Below are 18,722 nucleotides of genomic sequence, written 5' to 3'. Positions count from 1 at the left end.
TGCTGTGAACCGCATCAGGTGAATATTTTCCCAGTCGCAAAGTAACCTTATGCGTAATCACAATTGAGCAGCTTTATCGAAAATCGCCTTTATTCAGCTTATTGCTCCCCCGACAAAACTATCAAGAAGCCACTTGATGCGATTCATTGAAGAGTGAAGAATTGCAATTCATAAGTCAGTGAAAAACAAACAACCATTGACTGACTGACTGACTGCGAACGAATGGATATAAATTTAGTTGATTGTTAATCCGCATTAAATCGGTTGGTAGCTCTCAGATTCACGTTCTTCACGTTTTCATTCTTTTCCTCTGTTGGCGTATGCCTTTTTCATTACATGCGGGTCAATGATGCTGTGAAAACATGTTTCCACTTATCGGCCGAAACGTGAATGTTCACATGCCGGTTACGAAGCTAAAAAATAATCGATAAAACGAAAAAAATGCCAATAAATGCGGGGATTGGTCGATTTGCTAAACTTCCTTTTGCGCTGGATTAATATCAAAGGTACCATAGAAAACAAATTACGAAAGGAAAATCCCTTATTATGATAAACATGATGCAAGTGTCTCTTGAGATGGATTTCGCGGACGAGAAATGAAACAATTGGAATGGGGAAAAACTAATTTATTTTGAAGGCGGCTGCAATTGAGGATCTTCCAATTTGTGGTTTGATCCGAAAATATGGTGAAAAAAATTCCATCATAATACTCGTACCATTGATTTGCTTTCAAAGCAAGATGATCGATTTATTTTTACAGCAAATAGTTCAATAAATAAACTCTTCTGAAGACTTTTCTAACCAATCGAATTTTTTGTCTCGAATAATCGAGAATTCTTATCCATGTTTGGGCTCCTTTTAATTCAACCCGCCATAATTTGACTAGAGAGACTGAATTCTGTATTGAACCACACCGTCTTGATGGACCCTTCGTTGCGGGTATCAAAAAAAATCTCATTTTATTTATCAATTTTCCATTCTAATATGATTAACAAGAATGTCACCCGCAACGAGGTTCCATTTCGTTAAATATCACAGGCGGAGTATAATAGAGAATCATCTCCATGTCGCCAAATGTGTTTATAATTACCAGTCTCTATGGCCAGTGGTGCGAATCTTTTGGATTGGATTAGGTTGAATTAAAAAAAAGAGAGACGCCAGAGCTCCAAGAAGATTTCTTAATGATACAACCGAGAGATGATACAACTTAGAAAATGACTTTTGGCATTAATTCCGGGGCAAAGTTGATTTTCACGCCGCACCGTTTTAACAAAGACCGTCCTACCATTAATATAATTAAAATGTTGAAAAAGTTTTGTCGCAACATTTTCAATAAGTCTTTGATGTTAATTAGGTCGCATCAACTATGCGCTGATTTAAAGCCGCAACGACAATGTGACAATGTGGTGTTTGCATCAAAAGCACAACGAACACGATTGACGTTCAAACGGGTTATCAGCTTGCAATAAAGAGCTCATTTTTGTGTGCAGAAAATGAACGCAAATGATGTACGGCCGTGTTTGGTTTATTTTTGTCTCTGCCAAACCGTCCATTCGAAGACAATATAAATTATCGCCGGGTAAAATGTGCGAAACATTCTCGGAGACACTTTTTTCCTATCTGCAACTTGATGCGTACTTATGAAAGTTTTTACATTCACGAATCTCGTTAAACAGTTTCTTTTGTTGATGTTGTAGTCATGTCATCGTTCTCATCGTCTTCGTTGACTTTTCACATCGCAATCTTTTGATGTTGATACATCGTCCCAGGCTAATGATGATGAATATCGTGTTGGAAAAATGTCACATTTAATTTTTCCACTTACTTTGCGTCGGGTCTTTTTTCTTGGTGTTTTGTGTCGTCATTATGGACATCTTTACGGTTGCTGTGTATTGATAGCCACCCAGTGAAGATATTCGGGCCGCTTTAAAACGATACAATATATTTAATTTCCGGTTTTCGTTTGGTTATCACATTTTCCGGTTACTTTTCAAAAGAAAATCAGTGCGTTTGATATTATGGTATTTCGTGTTTCTTTTGAATTTCAACGTGAAAAAGGTAAATATTATGTGCAATGCAGAAATTTTCGTTTTTCTTTTGCCCAAATTTAATTTACCTTTATTGTTTCGAAATTGCAATATATTATGTCCATAACATATGTTTCCTTTTTTACCGTTCACATCAAAATTTCTTCTTTTCGCAAAACACATGTCAATAACATCGACATATTTTCAATTTATTGGAATACTTTTTAACTTGATTTTTCTCCAGTAAATGCAATTTACTTTGTTACAAACGGGTGAAAATGTATGTTCATTGAATAGAGCATGAAATGCCAGCGCAGAGTAGTTACAAAGAAAGAAATTCTATTGAAATCGTTTTAAAGAGTTCATTGAAAATCAAACGACAGCAAAAATTCTTTGAAAATGAGCATTTGTGCATTTGAAAAAGAGGTAGTAGTAAAAAGTAGTAATTTGTGCGATTTTTTTTCTGCACAGTGGCCAATTATCATCTTACCCTCCGTTGCTCCATTTTAACAAACAATTGTACATTGTACAAATATTCAGTGGTGTGTATGTGGGCTTGAAAATGAGAACAATAGAACAAAAGTAATGTCATACGAGCACGTAATCGGATATATGAAAACGGCTTCTTGGATTCACGTCAAATGTAAATGAGTTCAATAGCGATGTGCTTTGTATTCTTGGAAAAGGCTTGAAATGCGTGACATCAAATCGTCGCTTAAGAAACACATGATATGGCAACACACACAGGTTACACATGTCGGTAATTGCAAATAAATGTTATTTTGTTGATGGAACAGTACGCTTGACAGGATTACAACGCTTTGTAATTTGTATGTTACATATCAAATGTATATTCAAACACCCAAAACGGTGTCGTTGCCATTCAAATGTTGCCATTTTATGGGGCAAACATGCGTAAGACTACAAATATCTAATCGCTTCTTGATGCGTCTCAATACTACAATCGAAAATGTTACAATGCGGAAATAATAGCATCAACACGAATACTCTGCTTATGTGATGAATCGATACATATTCTTGAGATTCTTGGGACTGTGAGGCTGTATTGTGGGGATACCTTCTTTGATCAAAAGGTGGTATGTACGTGAGGTGAGTTTCCGTTCACCTTTTGTCACAAGAAACACAATAATGCCTCGAAATGAAAGCGACGCAGATTATGGCAAAGACGGTCCTAGTCAAAACGAGGGAAAACAAACGGTAAACGCTTGAGTAAAGAATAAAAGATAACAATTATGGTGCGGTTTTTAAACGGAAGTAAATGTAATATGTGTGTGCGCAGTAAAGCCTAAAAATTTTTTTTCACGAAACAACTAGCGGAAATATGTGGGGGGTTGATGCAAAAAGAAAAGATTATGGTTCATACGAGTGAAACTTTTCTTTTCGGATTATCATTTGGGTAGCAAAGGATGAGAAAATTCGTCGCATTTTTTCCCTTTTACGGTTCTCATTTCCGTTGCTCGTTTTTGTATTCATGGCGAATTCAACTTTTTGATGATGTTACCGGCACATTTTGTAGCGTCCTTTTTTCTTTCTTCCTCCTTCCTCGTACGCTTTTACATGAATCCAAGTCGCCTTCAAGTCAAATCTTCTATCAACCGTGTGGCACTTCGTTCATTCACAAAAGTTGAATGTTATGTAATTCAAAGATTGTAAACGATATAAGTTTCGCATTGTTGTCACACGAGTTGTATGTGTTTTACATTTTTCTGTACTTGGCCGTTAGTTTTAGAGCTATTTTCGTATCGTTGACACCCCGCTAAACTTTATCGTGCAAAACTTATCATTCGAAGAATTTTGTTTATGTTTTTATTCAATTTCATAAATGATAAGCTGGCACACTATTAGCTACGGCGCAACGAAATTGAATGAAATTACGCTAAATATTTAGGTTAAGCATAATTATTTAACAGAGACATTCATTGAAGATTTATGTTGAACGCAAGTTTACAAACGCATTCCGCTTTTCTAAAGACCGAGGGGAAGAATACGAGGCACGAACCCATTTCTACCGCTTGTTCTCCAATGATTGCCTAATGAAGATCAACAAGAAATTTCAATTGAGTGGGGGAGCGAAAAAAAAACAGCGACGACCAACAAAACTGTCATTATTCATTCATATCGAATAGCATTGAAACATTTCGAACTTTTTCTATCCAATTAGAAGAAGTCGCAGACAAATGATGATAGAGCAAAAAAGAAAAACAAAATAAAAACTTTGAAAAATTCTTTCTACTTTAAGCGAGAGATTACGATGAGAGGAGAGAGGGAGATACACGGAGAGAAAGGGAGAGAGAGGGATTGCTCAAGACTTATTCGAAACACGAACTCCAGAACCGCAACATGATGAGATGAACGACGCGCTCCTTTTCTCACAATCTCTATCAGCATCATCAACATAAACTGAGTCGTTTAGAGCTTGTAACATTCCATTACAAGATCGATATTTCGTTCTTTTCTTAATCATTTCTTTTGTTGTCGTCATTCGTGTACGCTTTGGTTTGCAATTAATTAATTTTTTTTTCGCCGATTTTGTCTGTGCAAATGCAAAATATGCGGTTGAATTTCGATGTGCATTTGTTTTGTTACGAAAGTCTTTAGTCAAAACTTTTTAGCTGTGCGAAAACTATGAAAAGAGACACAAAGCAAAATAAAGAGACGTAGAGAGTGGGGCAGAAAATTAAAGTCGGAAAAACGCTCAAATGCACATTGAATCCATGAAATCCACTTTGTTCCAGTTGCCTCAGCTTAACGATTTCAACGTAAACTTGACGACGAGTGAACAAAAAGAAAGAAAAAAAATTTGTAAAAGATGCGAATAAATGCGCGCTTTATGTGGTAAATATTAAGCGAGAAAGAGAGAGAGAGAGAGAGAGAGAGAGCAAAAAAAGAATACACATATATATTCCAAACACAAGCGGCACAAAAGTTTCTGGCAAAACTTTTCCCCTATACATAATTACAATAAATCTTTATCTCAATTTGAACGAACTGCTGGAGCATCGTAGACATTGCTTTCTCTCTTTCTCTGTGTGAACAAATGTGCATATCGAAGTATATGTGAGCGTCATTCGTTACCGTGTTTAATCCACGACACCTCTTTAGTTTTACGTGTTCTGATTTTCATGTTTTTTTTTTCACGCGTTCGCTTGTTTCTCCAGCCCGCTTACCATTCAATTTTGTTTTGTTACTTCGGTGTTGTGTGCGCGAATGAACACAGAAAAAATAGATTTAAAGTTTTCAAAAAATAGTGCAAAAATCCAATTCAAAAATTGTTCCGTCGTTGAGATGGGGAGTTTAGCGGGGACATCATGCAGGTGCATTTTAAGGAAAAATGAGAAAATCGTGCGCACATAAACCATCCAATGAGTTTTCGATAACAAAAGAACGATGCATAATTTCCTTTTGTCCTTCTCTCTCCTTCGCTGTGTGTCTCTAACCCACTCTCGTTGCACATAAAAACTACTGGCTCCGTGTACAGTTGCCGAAAATGGATCTTCAGAGCAAACAAGAGAACAACGTTTTTTGAACTTTCGGAACAATGTTGCGCATTAAATTTGTATTTAAATTCATTTAAATTTTGTTGCAAAACTTTTGCATCATTGTTGTTCACACACCCGCACACATACTGTGCACGTTTGTGGCTTATATTTCGTCAAGTTGTTATGTGCAATAGATTGCCGTAGTTGGCCCCGCCGACCCGGCCCATATTGCCGATAACAAATTCGCATAGAGATTCACAGCAGTGACTGGCACAAGCGAAAATAACATTAGATGGTAGCAAGTAGCATCACCTCCGGTTGTACTTAAGCGATTCATTTGTTTGTAGAAAATTTCCTGTTAAGTATCCGTTTGTCTGTTTTGAATCACCAAATCCAGTCTAGTAGTAATTGCCAAAATGCTGAACACAACTCAAGTGAAATGATTGCTGGCAAATTACAAACCATGTCTACATACACACATACCCGATTAGATAGCAAACTTCAAACTGCATCCAATTTGCTTGTTTGTGATATGAATACGAAAACTGTTTTGGACATGCATCCGTCGTTTTCTTTTCAACGTTTGCTTTTCCATCGGATTTTCTAAAGTGCATGTCTCAAATGCATTTTGCCGTTTCTAAATTGCATAAAAGTTTATGTTCAACTCAAAAATTTTGGTTGTTCACACAAATCACCGGATGTGATGGCCATTAAAAACAAACAATGCAAACGCCATTTTATATAGCAATCAATAATTTCTCTCTATGCTTTGTGTTTTGAAAGTTTACAGAAATTATCTCTCTCGAAAGCAAAGTATCGTCTTTTTTTTGACTACTGTGAATAAGTTTGATACAAATCAGAGTATGAATTTATTCAAAGTTTCGGTAAATGTTTGCTGGTAGCCTAGCTGGTAGCTAAATGATGTTTTAAATTTGTGATTGTTTGTCTTCTTCGTATCGCATCAAAATGCAAAAGTTTCTTTTTTATATGGCAATTTATGTGCAGACAAAATCGAACACGAAGGTTACGAAGACAACGACGATGATGACGACAGTTAAACGACGCAAACAAACAGAAAAACGGAATTTAAGGAGATAAAAAGAAAAGCGTCGCTTTAACGAATTGCATCATTATCAGATGCATCATAATCATTACCGTAATCATTGTCGCCTATCAGGTCATGTACAAGTATGACGGAAAGCATTTGAGTGCCGAAAATCTGCTCATGCACAACAATAGCATAATCGCAAAGTACTAAAACAATATTTAAAATATCATTAATTCATTGTGCAGTACTCGCTTCGTATTTTCATCAAATACATGGATTTTCGCTTGCGTCGTGCATCGTTTTACATTAACAACTATATTTGGTTGTGCTGTAACGTCTTCTAATACGCCGATGTGCATGTGCGACTGCATCGCGGTGTGTGGTATGTACTGTGAGCCGAATGGTGTAGAGTGTCGCATAAGCTTGCCATTTAGAATATGACAATATAAATCCTCGGAGGATAATATGTTTTCTTTAGTTTCTTTCGATTCGCTGTGAATTTGTGCACAAGGGAAACTTGGGTTTCGTTTCGTTGTTGCACGTTTGGAGCTGGGCCGAATGAACGGTGACATCATTACAATTTTCGATATGGCAGAAAGACTACACCAAAACTTATCGTATTGCATATCACCTTTTTCTTCCCCTCCCCCGCAACTAGCTGCATGGCTGACGAAGAATCCCACGAACTATCTCGTGCCACTGCTTAAAACAAGAGAACGCAAAGTGGAACAAGACGCTTGAGTACTCAGCACAGCAAATTCGCATTGTGAATTGTGTGCATTTTCAGATTATGGGAAAAGTTTCATTTTTGTTGGTGCTTAACATCGTCAACTAAACCCGGTTAACATACATTTATTCGCATACACACACACACATACACACCCACCGAATGCGCTATGCAAACCAAACGGAAACATACTGGCACCAAGCTTACGTAGTGATATTTTCTTGTGGCTTCCTCTTTCCTTGTCTCGTAAAACATCCAACAACAGAACTTTTGTGTGTTTCGTTCACAGTTTTATAGAGGTGGTTCGGTGTTTTTTTTTCTTCTCGCTTCTTCTTATTTTTCGATGGAATCGGGTTTATTCGTTCGTAACATCATTTGATTTCATAAAGTGCTTCTGCGTGCAGCGATTTTCGTAGTACAGCATGAATGACACATACAAGCAAGAAAAAAATGAAAATTGGCCATTTTAATGCGGTGACATGAAAACTATCACGTTTTCTCACTTAAATGGCATAAGTACATTCCTTAATATTGTAGTTTAGACATCCAAACTCTACTTTCAAGCACTTTTCGCGTACTTCGAATGTCATAAACACCATTTTTGTCTGCTACAAAATGGTTTGTGCGTGATCAATGCTCCGCATCAAGAAGTTTGACCCACGTCGTTAATGTAATGATGGCTTTGTCTCTCTCTCTCCCTCTCTCTCTCTTTCGGCACTTACCACAGTTTTGAAGGAATAAAGGACAATAACTCCTGTGTGACCGACACGAAGAGAATGTTTTGTAAATGAAATGAAAAAGAGATTGTTTGAAACAACACTGGCGACAGTATTCCAATCCCCTGAAGATACTGTTAATCAGAATTTCTCTGATATTCACTCTTTGGGGACCAATAACTCGGGCACAATCTTTCAACCGACCTCATGGCTTTCTCTCTCTCTCTCTATCTTTCTGTGACAGTCGAGTTGTCGACTAAGTCAACTTCTGAACAATGTGCACGATCAAAATAAAAGACCATTTTCAAGAGACCAAACACGGTTCAGAGCCAAGTGAATCGGAAATAAACTTCAAAAAAGAACAACAACCAAAAAAAAAACTTGACAAATATCGATTTGAATTCACAATCTTTTCTCCCACAGTCAAAAGTTTTATGGCGTCCTTAATTTTTTTTTGCATGGCTTTATCAACGAAAGATTTATGCACGTCAGAGTTAGAAAATCTCAATTCGTCGTTGTCATGACATGCAACCACTTTAAAAACGTGATAATAATCAAGTTTAAATTTGCGGAGTGTTTGAATTTGCTACTGTGTTCAGTGTAATTGTTAAGTATTAGACAATTAGTATGCATTGGTAACACTCATAGTATTTGACATTTAATGTCTTGGCCGTACTATAGTAACAAATACTGTCATAGTCATAAGAACATTTTTAATAAAGCCTTCTTCTTGATCCGACCACCAAACACGATACATCACATTGGCGACGAGCTCTGAACAATTTTTTTTTTTGGCAAAGTAAAACCACGTGAGCACATTTTACTAGTTATACGGAAACACATTGCAATCATCAAAATGCCAGACGAAAGTAAATTGCAAAGTACAACGCAAATTCTTCAAGCATCATCAATGCCTGAATTCGACATCAAAGAAAATTGGAATTTATGGCATGAACGATTAGAATTACATTTTTTGGAAATTGGTTGCACCGTAGTAGCAAAGAAAATTTCAGTATTACTGAAAGCAATCGGATCAGAGGCATATGAAATTTTGCACAGCATTTGCAGTCCAACATTACCGAGTGCAAAGACATACGACGAATTGTGTAAATTAATGAAGCAACATTTCACACCGTCAGTTATCATTTTTCACGAACGAAAATTTTTTTATTCGGCGAAAAAGTCAGATGGAGAGTCGGTAGCACAATGGTATGCCAGAGTAAAAAAACTATCATTGAATTGCAGCTTCGGTACATCGCTCGACAATATCATCACGGACAAATTTATTGTTGAATTGCCAGTCAAAATTTTTGAGAAATTATGCGAAGAAGATGAAACATTAACATCGGTCGAAGCATTTAAAAAGGCAAAATTACGCGAGTCGAAATTGATGCAAGGGACTAGCACGTGTACGAGCAATTTTGAGGTTAGCTTTGTCAAACAACGTGGCAAGGCAAAGACGAATATCAGCAACGGTACCAAAGGAACATACGGCAAACCAAAGAAACCATGCATGCACTGCGGATGGAAAAATCATACGAGCAACAGCTGTAAATACAAAAATAGCAAATGCCATCAATGTGGAGTTGTAGGACATTTGAAAAATATTTGTCGTAACAAAGTTCATTTCATAGATAATAATGTTAAATTTATTAACGAAAATTCGGGTCATTTTGAGAAATATTCTAATAATTTTTTCGATTCTATATATAGCATCACTGCAGTTGACGAGCAATACGAATTTGATTATTCCGTGTACGCAGTTAATGAAAAAAATGAACAGACGAATCGAAGCAATCATTATGAGCTACCAGTATTTGTGAATGGAGTCAGGTTATCTACTCAATGCGATACTGGGGCGCCTTGTTCATTGATGTCTGTGAACATATTTGACCAATTTTTCGATAGGAGTTCTTTGCAGTTGTGTTCGACACCTTTCACTGGTTATGGAGGTGATTTGATTGACATTTTGGGTGAATTTAAGGTATGTGTCAATTTCGATGGACAAAACGTATTGGGCAAGTTTGTAGTTACAAAGACCAATCGACCAACTTTGTTGGGTCGTGATTTTCTTCGTTCATTTGGATTTGAACTATTGCAAAGACCACACATTCAGTCAAAATCTCATTCTACGGTAAATTTTGTCAATTCATACAATGAGATTATTAATCAAATAAAGAATGAATTTGCCGAAGTTTTTAGCAGTAGCTTGGGAAAGTACAATATTTCCAAAGTTTCTTTGCCAATCTCAAGTGAAGCCGTTCCTATTTTTTGTAAGCCAAGACCTGTTCCATTGGCATGGCGAGACACTGTTGAAAAACAGTTAAATGAATTGGTACAAAAGGGCATGTTAATACCTGTCGATAATGCTGATTGGGGTACACCTTTGGTCATAATACCAAAACCTAATGGTGAATTACGTATTTGTGGCGACTACAAGGTAACAATAAATCGATTTTTAATCGATTACAAGTATCCATTACCGCGAATTGATCAAATTTTTGCATCAATGCAAGGTGGTATAGTATTTACTAAACTAGACATGTCGAGTGCATATAACCAACTAGTTTTGGATGATGAAGCGCAAAATTTGTGCACATGGAGCACTCATAAAGGTACTTTCCGCATGACTAGATTGCCATTTGGCGTAAAACCAGCCGCAGCTATTTTTCAAAAGACAGTTGAAAATTTATTAAGAGAATTCTCTAATGTTTTTTGTTACCAAGACGATATCGTCGTAACAGGAACGAATTTTTCAGATCATTTGAAAACGCTGAAACAAGTTTTGTTTAAGATTCTTACGGCAGGGTTTAAGTTAAATATAAAAAAATGTGAATTTTTCAAAGAGAAAATTTCTTATCTGGGGTTTGACATCACCAAGGATGGTCTGACTAAAAACAAGGATCGCATTAAATCAGTACTAAATGCACCAAGACCACAAGACATTTCTGAATTAAGAGCATTTATTGGTATGGTTAATCACCACTCTAAATTCATTGAAAACTTTGCTCAGAAAATGTCATCTTTGTACAAATTGTTACAAAAGGATGTCGAATTTAAATGGACAAAAGAATGCCATATAGCTTTCGAGCTAATGAAAACAGAAATCTGTTCAGACAAGGTATTGGTTCATTTTAATCCAGATTTACCGATAATATTATCGACCGATGCATGTAATACAGCATTAGCTGGAGTTTTGTCAAATCGATACAATGAGGGCAAAAGACCAATTGCATACGTATCAAGAGCGCTAAATAGTGCAGAAAGAAACTACAGTACCATAGAGAAAGAAGCACTAGCTATTGTATTTAGTGTGATCAAATTGAAACAGTATTTATTGGGAATGCATTTCATTCTTCAAACTGATCACAGGCCATTAATCACAATATTCGGTGAAAATAAAGGAATTCCAATAATGGCAGCAGCTAGAATGCAAAGATGGGCGTTCATATTGTCCGGATTCAATTACACTATTGAATACATTAAAGGTTCTTTAAATGATGCTGATAGTTTATCACGCATTGGGCAATACGAAACAGCTGATACAAGATATGAAAGCAATTACATAAACTATGTTGGTTTTACCAATGTTCTACAGTTGAATTTTTCAACAGTCGCGAAATTTTCACGACAAGATCCGATTTTATCGAAAGTTATGGATTGCATCAACAATGGCACAGTAGAACAATTAAAAGGAGACGAGTTTAAATCATTTCGTTTGAAATCAAATGAATTGACAGTTGAGTCGGGATGCATATTATGGGGCTATAGAACAGTCATTCCCAAGAAATTGCAACAAAATGTACTAAATGAGTTGCATTTGTCTCACTTTGGTGTAGTCAAAACTAAGGCTTTGGCAAGGTCTTATGTATATTGGCCAAATCTTGACAAAGATATTGAGAATTTAATCAAAAGATGTGAATCATGTCAATTAGCTCGACCAAGTCCAGAAAAGAGCGAATTAATTCCTTGGAAACCAACTGATTCAGCTTGGAAACGAATTCATATTGATTATGCAGGTCCAGTACATGGTTTTTATTTACTCATTGTTGTCGATTCTTACTCAAAATGGATCGAAGTGTTTAAAACAAAACAAATGACAACGTCATTTACAATAAGCAAATTAAGAGAGACATTCTCTAGATACGGTTTAATTGACACACTGGTCAGCGACAATGGTACACAATTTACTTCGTACGAATTCAAAGAATTTGTCAAAGAAAATGGAATAAAATTCATTCTCATCGCACCAGGCAATCCTTCTTATAATGGACAAGCAGAGAATACTGTCAAAACTGTAAAAAAATCTCTTATTGCTTCGCTAAGACAAAATAAACCATCAAATTTTGAGGTTGTCTTGGGACGATTTTTGTTTGATTATCGAATCACAAAACATTGCACAACAAATGAAACACCTGCGAAACTAATGCTCAATAAAGAACTAAAAACTCGATTTAGTTTATTGCGACCGCCATTAACAAAGGAAATTATTGAAACAAAACAGCAAGTTGCTATTAAAAATTTCAAGGGCAAACGTAGTGTAGATTTTAACGAAGGTCAAAAAGTATTGGTAAGAAATTACAAAAACCCTAACAAGGCTGGTTGGTCAAAAGCCATAATAAAAAAGAAAATAGGTCCACGAAATTACACATGTTTACTCATCCACGATAATCGTGATATCAAACGTCACACAAATCAAATCATTGACAATGAGACGGTTAAGGTTGTTGAACTCAGCAAAGAAGATTCTTTGACAGAGGTTGAAAATGAGCAAGCACCAGATCTAGTAGAGAGAGATGATGTGTCTGACATAAATGTTGATAGTTCGGACGATGCTGACGCATTCATGGATGCCAACGAATCTATTCCAGATGTTGTTGAAAGACCCGCTAAAAGAGATTCAGCCAAACGAGCAAAAGAGAAAATCACTAAACAATATAAAGGCCATAGCAATCGGAATAATCGAAGACGTTGAGCACGTACACTTCTCTTCATTCCATTTGTTATTAAAAATTATATTCATTTAATTCATTAATATTGTTCATTGATTCAAAGTCACTTATTGCAACGACCCGCTAAATTATTTATAAACTTTATACTTAATTAATTTGGATAGCAAAATCAATTTGATAATTTGAATTATTTACGAACAATTTAGATTTAAGCTATTTTGCAAAGACCAATTCATAATATTTACTTTGGTAGCAAACAGAAAATATCTAATATAATAACGCTTTAATTTTGATATAATAAACATCTTTAGGAGAGAGTTGTTAAGTATTAGACAATTAGTATGCATTGGTAACACTCATAGTATTTGACATTTAATGTCTTGGCCGTACTATAGTAACAAATACTGTCATAGTCATAAGAACATTTTTAATAAAGCCTTCTTCTTGATCCGACCACCAAACACGATACATCACAGTAATTAATGCAACACAGAGCATAGTTTGATTTATATGCTCGAAGAGTGTTTTGAAAGTGTTCGTACTCATCCCATTTAAATCTAATCCAGCCAACAGAGACTTTCAACTCTACCACCAACATCAGAATTCTCTTTTTAACCATGCACTGCAATGCATTTCTCGCTTTAGATTTTGGCGAATTTGATCTCTCTCTCTCTCTTCCCGACATTCCTCACTCGACCAAGGGGCATTTTACTATATGCGAATGCCATTTTATACGGAATATATGAACATTGTCCTATTCATACATAAAATATACGAAGCAAAGTATATTCATCCGCATTAACATCTATAAAAATTCGTACATTTCATTCGCAACCATTCACGAATGCCGCATACGTCTTGCTAGATGCGACAAACTGTCGTGTGACATTTGTACATACACATTGCTGTGTTCAGTTTGTCGTGGAAGTTTCAAACACAATGTCATTGTTCTCAACTAAATTTGAAAAACAGTTGAAGAAAAAATACAAGATTATTTGTTGAATATTATTTTAGAAGCCGTATTCGATTCGAAAAGTGAGATTTTAGAAATAAATTCAGATAATATAAAAGAAATTGAAAGTTACGTCAATGAAAATAAAAACCTTTCACAAGGCACCGTTTACAGTGATAATATTACGAGTGGCAAAGATTTATTTACCATTTTAGAAAAATTTCACTCAATATTACCAAAAAAATATCAATTCGGCTTGAATCTCTGTCACCTAATCTGTCACTTTGACTTTTTGAATGTAAAAATATGACTTTTCATATGCGCCATCCGCAAAATGTGTATGAAACATTCGACACCGTCCGCAAATTTGTATGAAACATCCGCCACCATTCGCAAAATTTGTAAGAAACATTTGCGACCATTCGTTTACATTTGCAAAATATATAGGAAAAATTCGCTCGCATATGGATCATTCGCTTAAGTCGGAACCCCCTAGCACTCGACACTACTAATTCGACATAATTCTTACTACAAATACGAACAAAACGTACACGATCTAACTAAATACTTGTGGGTTTACTGTGGTTAATTTTGAATGCGAGTAATACATTTTATCAAAACATGTTCATATTTCATGAAGTTAGCTCTTCGTCCATAGTTTCTTATTAATCTTCATCATGTGCTTTGAAAATTACGGAAAATTGAGGTGGATTATCGTTTCTACTTGTTTAGAATTTTGTGAAAATGCTTGCAGCGAATTTATAAAATTGTTTCAAACTTTTTCAATGGAATAGTCAGTGGGATGCATGTGCAATAATGCAACAATTATACTGTTCATGTAGTCAAAAATTTGGTTTAAAATGAGATACAGTACCAACTCATGAATAAATCGATGGTGGAAAATTTTTCAATTGAAATATTACAATTTAAAATTGTTAAATAATTTAAATGTTAAAGCTTTATGAATGCAACCCCGTTTTCGTACAATGATTTCGAAATGCAAGGATGCAAAATATTGATGAAAAACCATCTCTCAGTGATTATGCAATAATGCAATTTCACATGTTTTTTTTCCTTTATAGGCGAATATTCCATTGTATCAGTGTGTTTTCGTGTATCTTTCAAGTCTGTTGTATGCAAAAGTGTGACTTCCGCACAAAAAAGCCGACGCTCTGTTTCGAAGGGAGAGGGAGGTATATAGTGAATGTTGAAAAAATGGCTGATAGAGTATCGATAGCACACTCGGTATCAAATGATCTCCGATTGCATTATCATATTTATTAAGTTCATCCCGTTTATAATGGATTTGCTGAGCACTCTTTCATTCGATATGCTCCATCATTTTTTTCACCTTTTCGCTTTCGACTTCCGCTTTCACACACACACACACATTGTAAAAGCCAACCCATATCACTTTATATCATATTATAATGCATAAATTCAATTTGTTTGCATTTGTATGGGTGAGTCGTCGGGTGCGTTTATAATAAAATGCGTACACAGACGAAGAAAAAAAAACATACATAAATTATTAACAAAATTTATGAATCTGATGCATACTGTTAAAATCATTATTTCGTTCGATTTCAATTAAAACATGTACGGTACTCGATTTATTGATTATGCTCAAGTTATTTGCGGTTCGAAATAAATGTTTTACGCAAATATGCTACCGCTAAATTATAATTTTCGAAATGGAAATCGGATTTTTTGTTTTGCTAAATAAATCAACATAATTTAACGTTAACATTTTAATATTGCAGCCCTATCTACTTTACTGTTTAATGATAACAAAAAAACCAGCGATTTATCCATTTAATGTCACGTGAAATGATGTTCATTTTCATAAATTCATAAATGTTAATAAGTTAAAATCACAAACACTCCCAATCGATAAATCAGGATAAAATAATGACGAAAATATAAAATCGCGTCTGTTTCACACGTCCGGCTTTTCTGATTATCGTCAAATTAAGAGAATTTATTTTTCGAACCAACCATTTTTTTACTCATACATCACTATTTGCCAAGGGATTTTCTTCATATTTGTTTATTAATCCCAAATGAAAATAAATTCGATGGAGCCATTTATTAAAGTTAAAATATTGGATAAATTGATGTCAATTCACGAAACACTGTCACAATGATTGAAGCTTAACCCCGACAGTGACCGGAATATTATGAAATATTAAAACTGCTCATCGGTTATATACGACCGAATAACATGCAAACAAAATACAAGAGATTGTAGTTAGAATTCCCAAACTAATCGAGTGCCCACAATCTCATCGACTAACAATTTCCATTTTATGGAAAACTATTACCGCATTCACAAGTGATGAAATTTCAACAGCAGACATCTTGTTCAAAATGCCAGAAATTGATTGCATTTGAATCTAAATAGTTTGTGTATATTTAAAGCTCATTGTCATATCCAAACACACAAAAGCTTACCTCACAAAATGCATTGAATCAATATTTATACCTATTTTCACTCATTCGCCTCTCTACCCTTCATCGCCCCGCTGCATTTGAAACCATAACCAAACAATATCAACAATAACATTGAATGAAATATGTCACATTTTGTATACGCTATGCTATTCAATGCTGAAATAATTTGTTAAGTAAATTGATGGTGTGAGAGCGGAAAATATACAGGGAAAAAAGCGCCAGCGACGAAAAATCATAATCAAATAAATGGTTTTCCGGAGGAATACAGTTTTCCACAAGCTCGTATATCAACCGAAATATGCTCCGAAAAAAACAAATTGCAAGAGAAATTATAAATGAAAAACCAATTTTTTGATCTAGCAAAGCATTTCGGTGCGTGGCAAAGTTTACCAAACGCTTGAGGTAAATAATTGGATTCGAAAAGAATTTTCGTATTTTCAAACAAAGTCATAAAACTGTTCACCGGAAAATCGAAAAGTTTTTACACTTAATTATTTGAAGATATTTCTCTGCACTCTTTTGGCATTTGCACTGTGGAATTTTGATTTTTCACTCGATCACAACACTTTTCCTGAATTGAATAAAAATATACGGAGCAGCGACATCAAAACAATTGTTCGCATATCTTTTTTGTTGTTGTTCAATTTTTTTCGAGGAAAAAATTGGACGGAATCGAATTCGATGGCAATTTGCTCGCATATATTTGACCGGCAAGCAAACGATGCAACAATGATGAAATTATTTATAATTCAACAGAGGTTATGAATTCATGTCACATTTTACAATGTGTGTATATTGTAAAGCACGCATACGGTTCGAACTGCATCCGGGCAATAAAAAAATTCGGCCAACAAAATTTGTGAAGTGAAAGAAAATATTGTCGCTGAAAAAAAAAGTTGTGATGACAAAAACTAAATTGATGTATTGGCTTGGATGATAACCGTGTAAAATGTGTGCGTGTACATGCATGAGTGGTAATGGAGCGGGGCATGTGCATCGGTGAAAGAGCGAGAGAGAAAAAGATTCGACGCAAAGTGAAGTGTGAATTGTGGGCGCACAACGAACAACACTAAATCATCATTCGGTTAAATATTTAAACTGAGTGTGGAGCATGTTGAACGGCACTCGTCGTAATGGTTTTGAGTGTGGCGTGCGCGTAGGGGAAAGGATTTTTTTATCGCTCATGTTAACATTGATGGTATTTTTTTCGTATTTGAACAAAGAGCAGACAACTCTTTTCTACCAATGTGCTCACGTAGCAGAAGGACAACATATATAGCATGCAGCTTGTCGCCAAAGGACAAATTCAACTCATTGTTCACATTCAAACAATGGGCACCAATCGAAAGAAACAAGTGCATCGCTCTTTTCATACACCATTTTCATTATGAGAAATTTCACGAGCCATTCGATCTGCTACGTTCTTGCATTGCTTCCTTTAACAAACTTCAATTTAACGATGACGGTACACATACAATCAACGAATTGCCATAATTTTTATTTTTAAAATAAAAGTCATGCTTCTTTTTTTCTTCGTGTCGATGTTGATTTTTCCATTGTTTAAAGTCAATGGAAAAGAATGAGAAAAAATAATTCGCTCGTTACATTTTAGCCGTTTGAAATTGGCAAGGAACATGGAAGAAAGGTTATTTTTACTTTTTATACTCCCCCGTCTATCCTCAACATAAATCATAAATTCGCTTCTTTTATTGTGCTTTTCCAATTCAGTGCCGCAATTTTTGTTCTCCCTTTTTTGCGAACTTTCTCCGCTTGATATTTGTGCACATTTGATACTTCACATCTCATGTTTTTATCGACAGCGCGCAATCAATTCTCGAGATGTATGTATCGATATATACCAATGTGTAATTCGCTTGAATACTTCGAATAATATGTTTTATTGAGTTGAATTTTATGTGAATGAATCGAGATGGGATCCAATCGATCTCGACGACTCTCTTTCTCACTCTCTCTCTCTCTCTCTCTCTGTATATATCCGTTGAGACAACCGAAATGCCAGCAATAACACATTCGATAACAATGAGCAAAATCCACTGTGAATGATATACCTTACGGGGCTAACCGACGGAAGCCGGTTGTTACAGTTCAGATGCGAAGGTAGTTAAAAGGGAAAAATGAGAAGAAAAACATGTCATCGATGTCACCGATATTTCTTTGTTTCGCAATTCCACCCTCACACTTTTCAAACAATATATATTTTTCCCACTGAATTTATGGCCGTATATTTGTTCGGGCCTTTTAACTTTTCTTCGCTTTTTTTGCTCTTCCACTCGTTGGTTGCCAAAAAATATTTAAAGATCCCTGTGTGTGTACATTAAAACTTAT

At 35.4% G+C, this 18,722-nt stretch overlaps 2 protein-coding genes across 5 annotated transcripts in view; one reads left to right on the top strand and one right to left on the bottom strand.

Annotated features, from left to right (window-relative positions):
• Positions 1–18,722, bottom strand: part of LOC116347614 (cadherin-87A) — a 127,499-nt gene that overhangs the window by 70,017 nt on the left and 38,760 nt on the right. The gene's annotated exons all lie outside the window — the stretch shown is intronic.
• On the top strand, positions 8,875–12,993 carry LOC116347512 (uncharacterized protein K02A2.6-like). Its single transcript, XM_031778107.1, has one exon. It carries the CDS (start codon positions 8,875–8,877, stop codon positions 12,991–12,993), a length of 4,119 nt encoding a protein of 1,372 aa, XP_031633967.1.

Source organism: Contarinia nasturtii, unplaced genomic scaffold (genome assembly GCF_009176525.2).
Source record: "Contarinia nasturtii isolate CC-2019 unplaced genomic scaffold, AAFC_CNas_1.1 Cnas_scaffold_1964, whole genome shotgun sequence".
Classification (NCBI taxonomy): domain Eukaryota; kingdom Metazoa; phylum Arthropoda; class Insecta; order Diptera; family Cecidomyiidae; genus Contarinia; species Contarinia nasturtii.
This window is presented reverse-complemented; position numbering and strand designations above follow the sequence as displayed.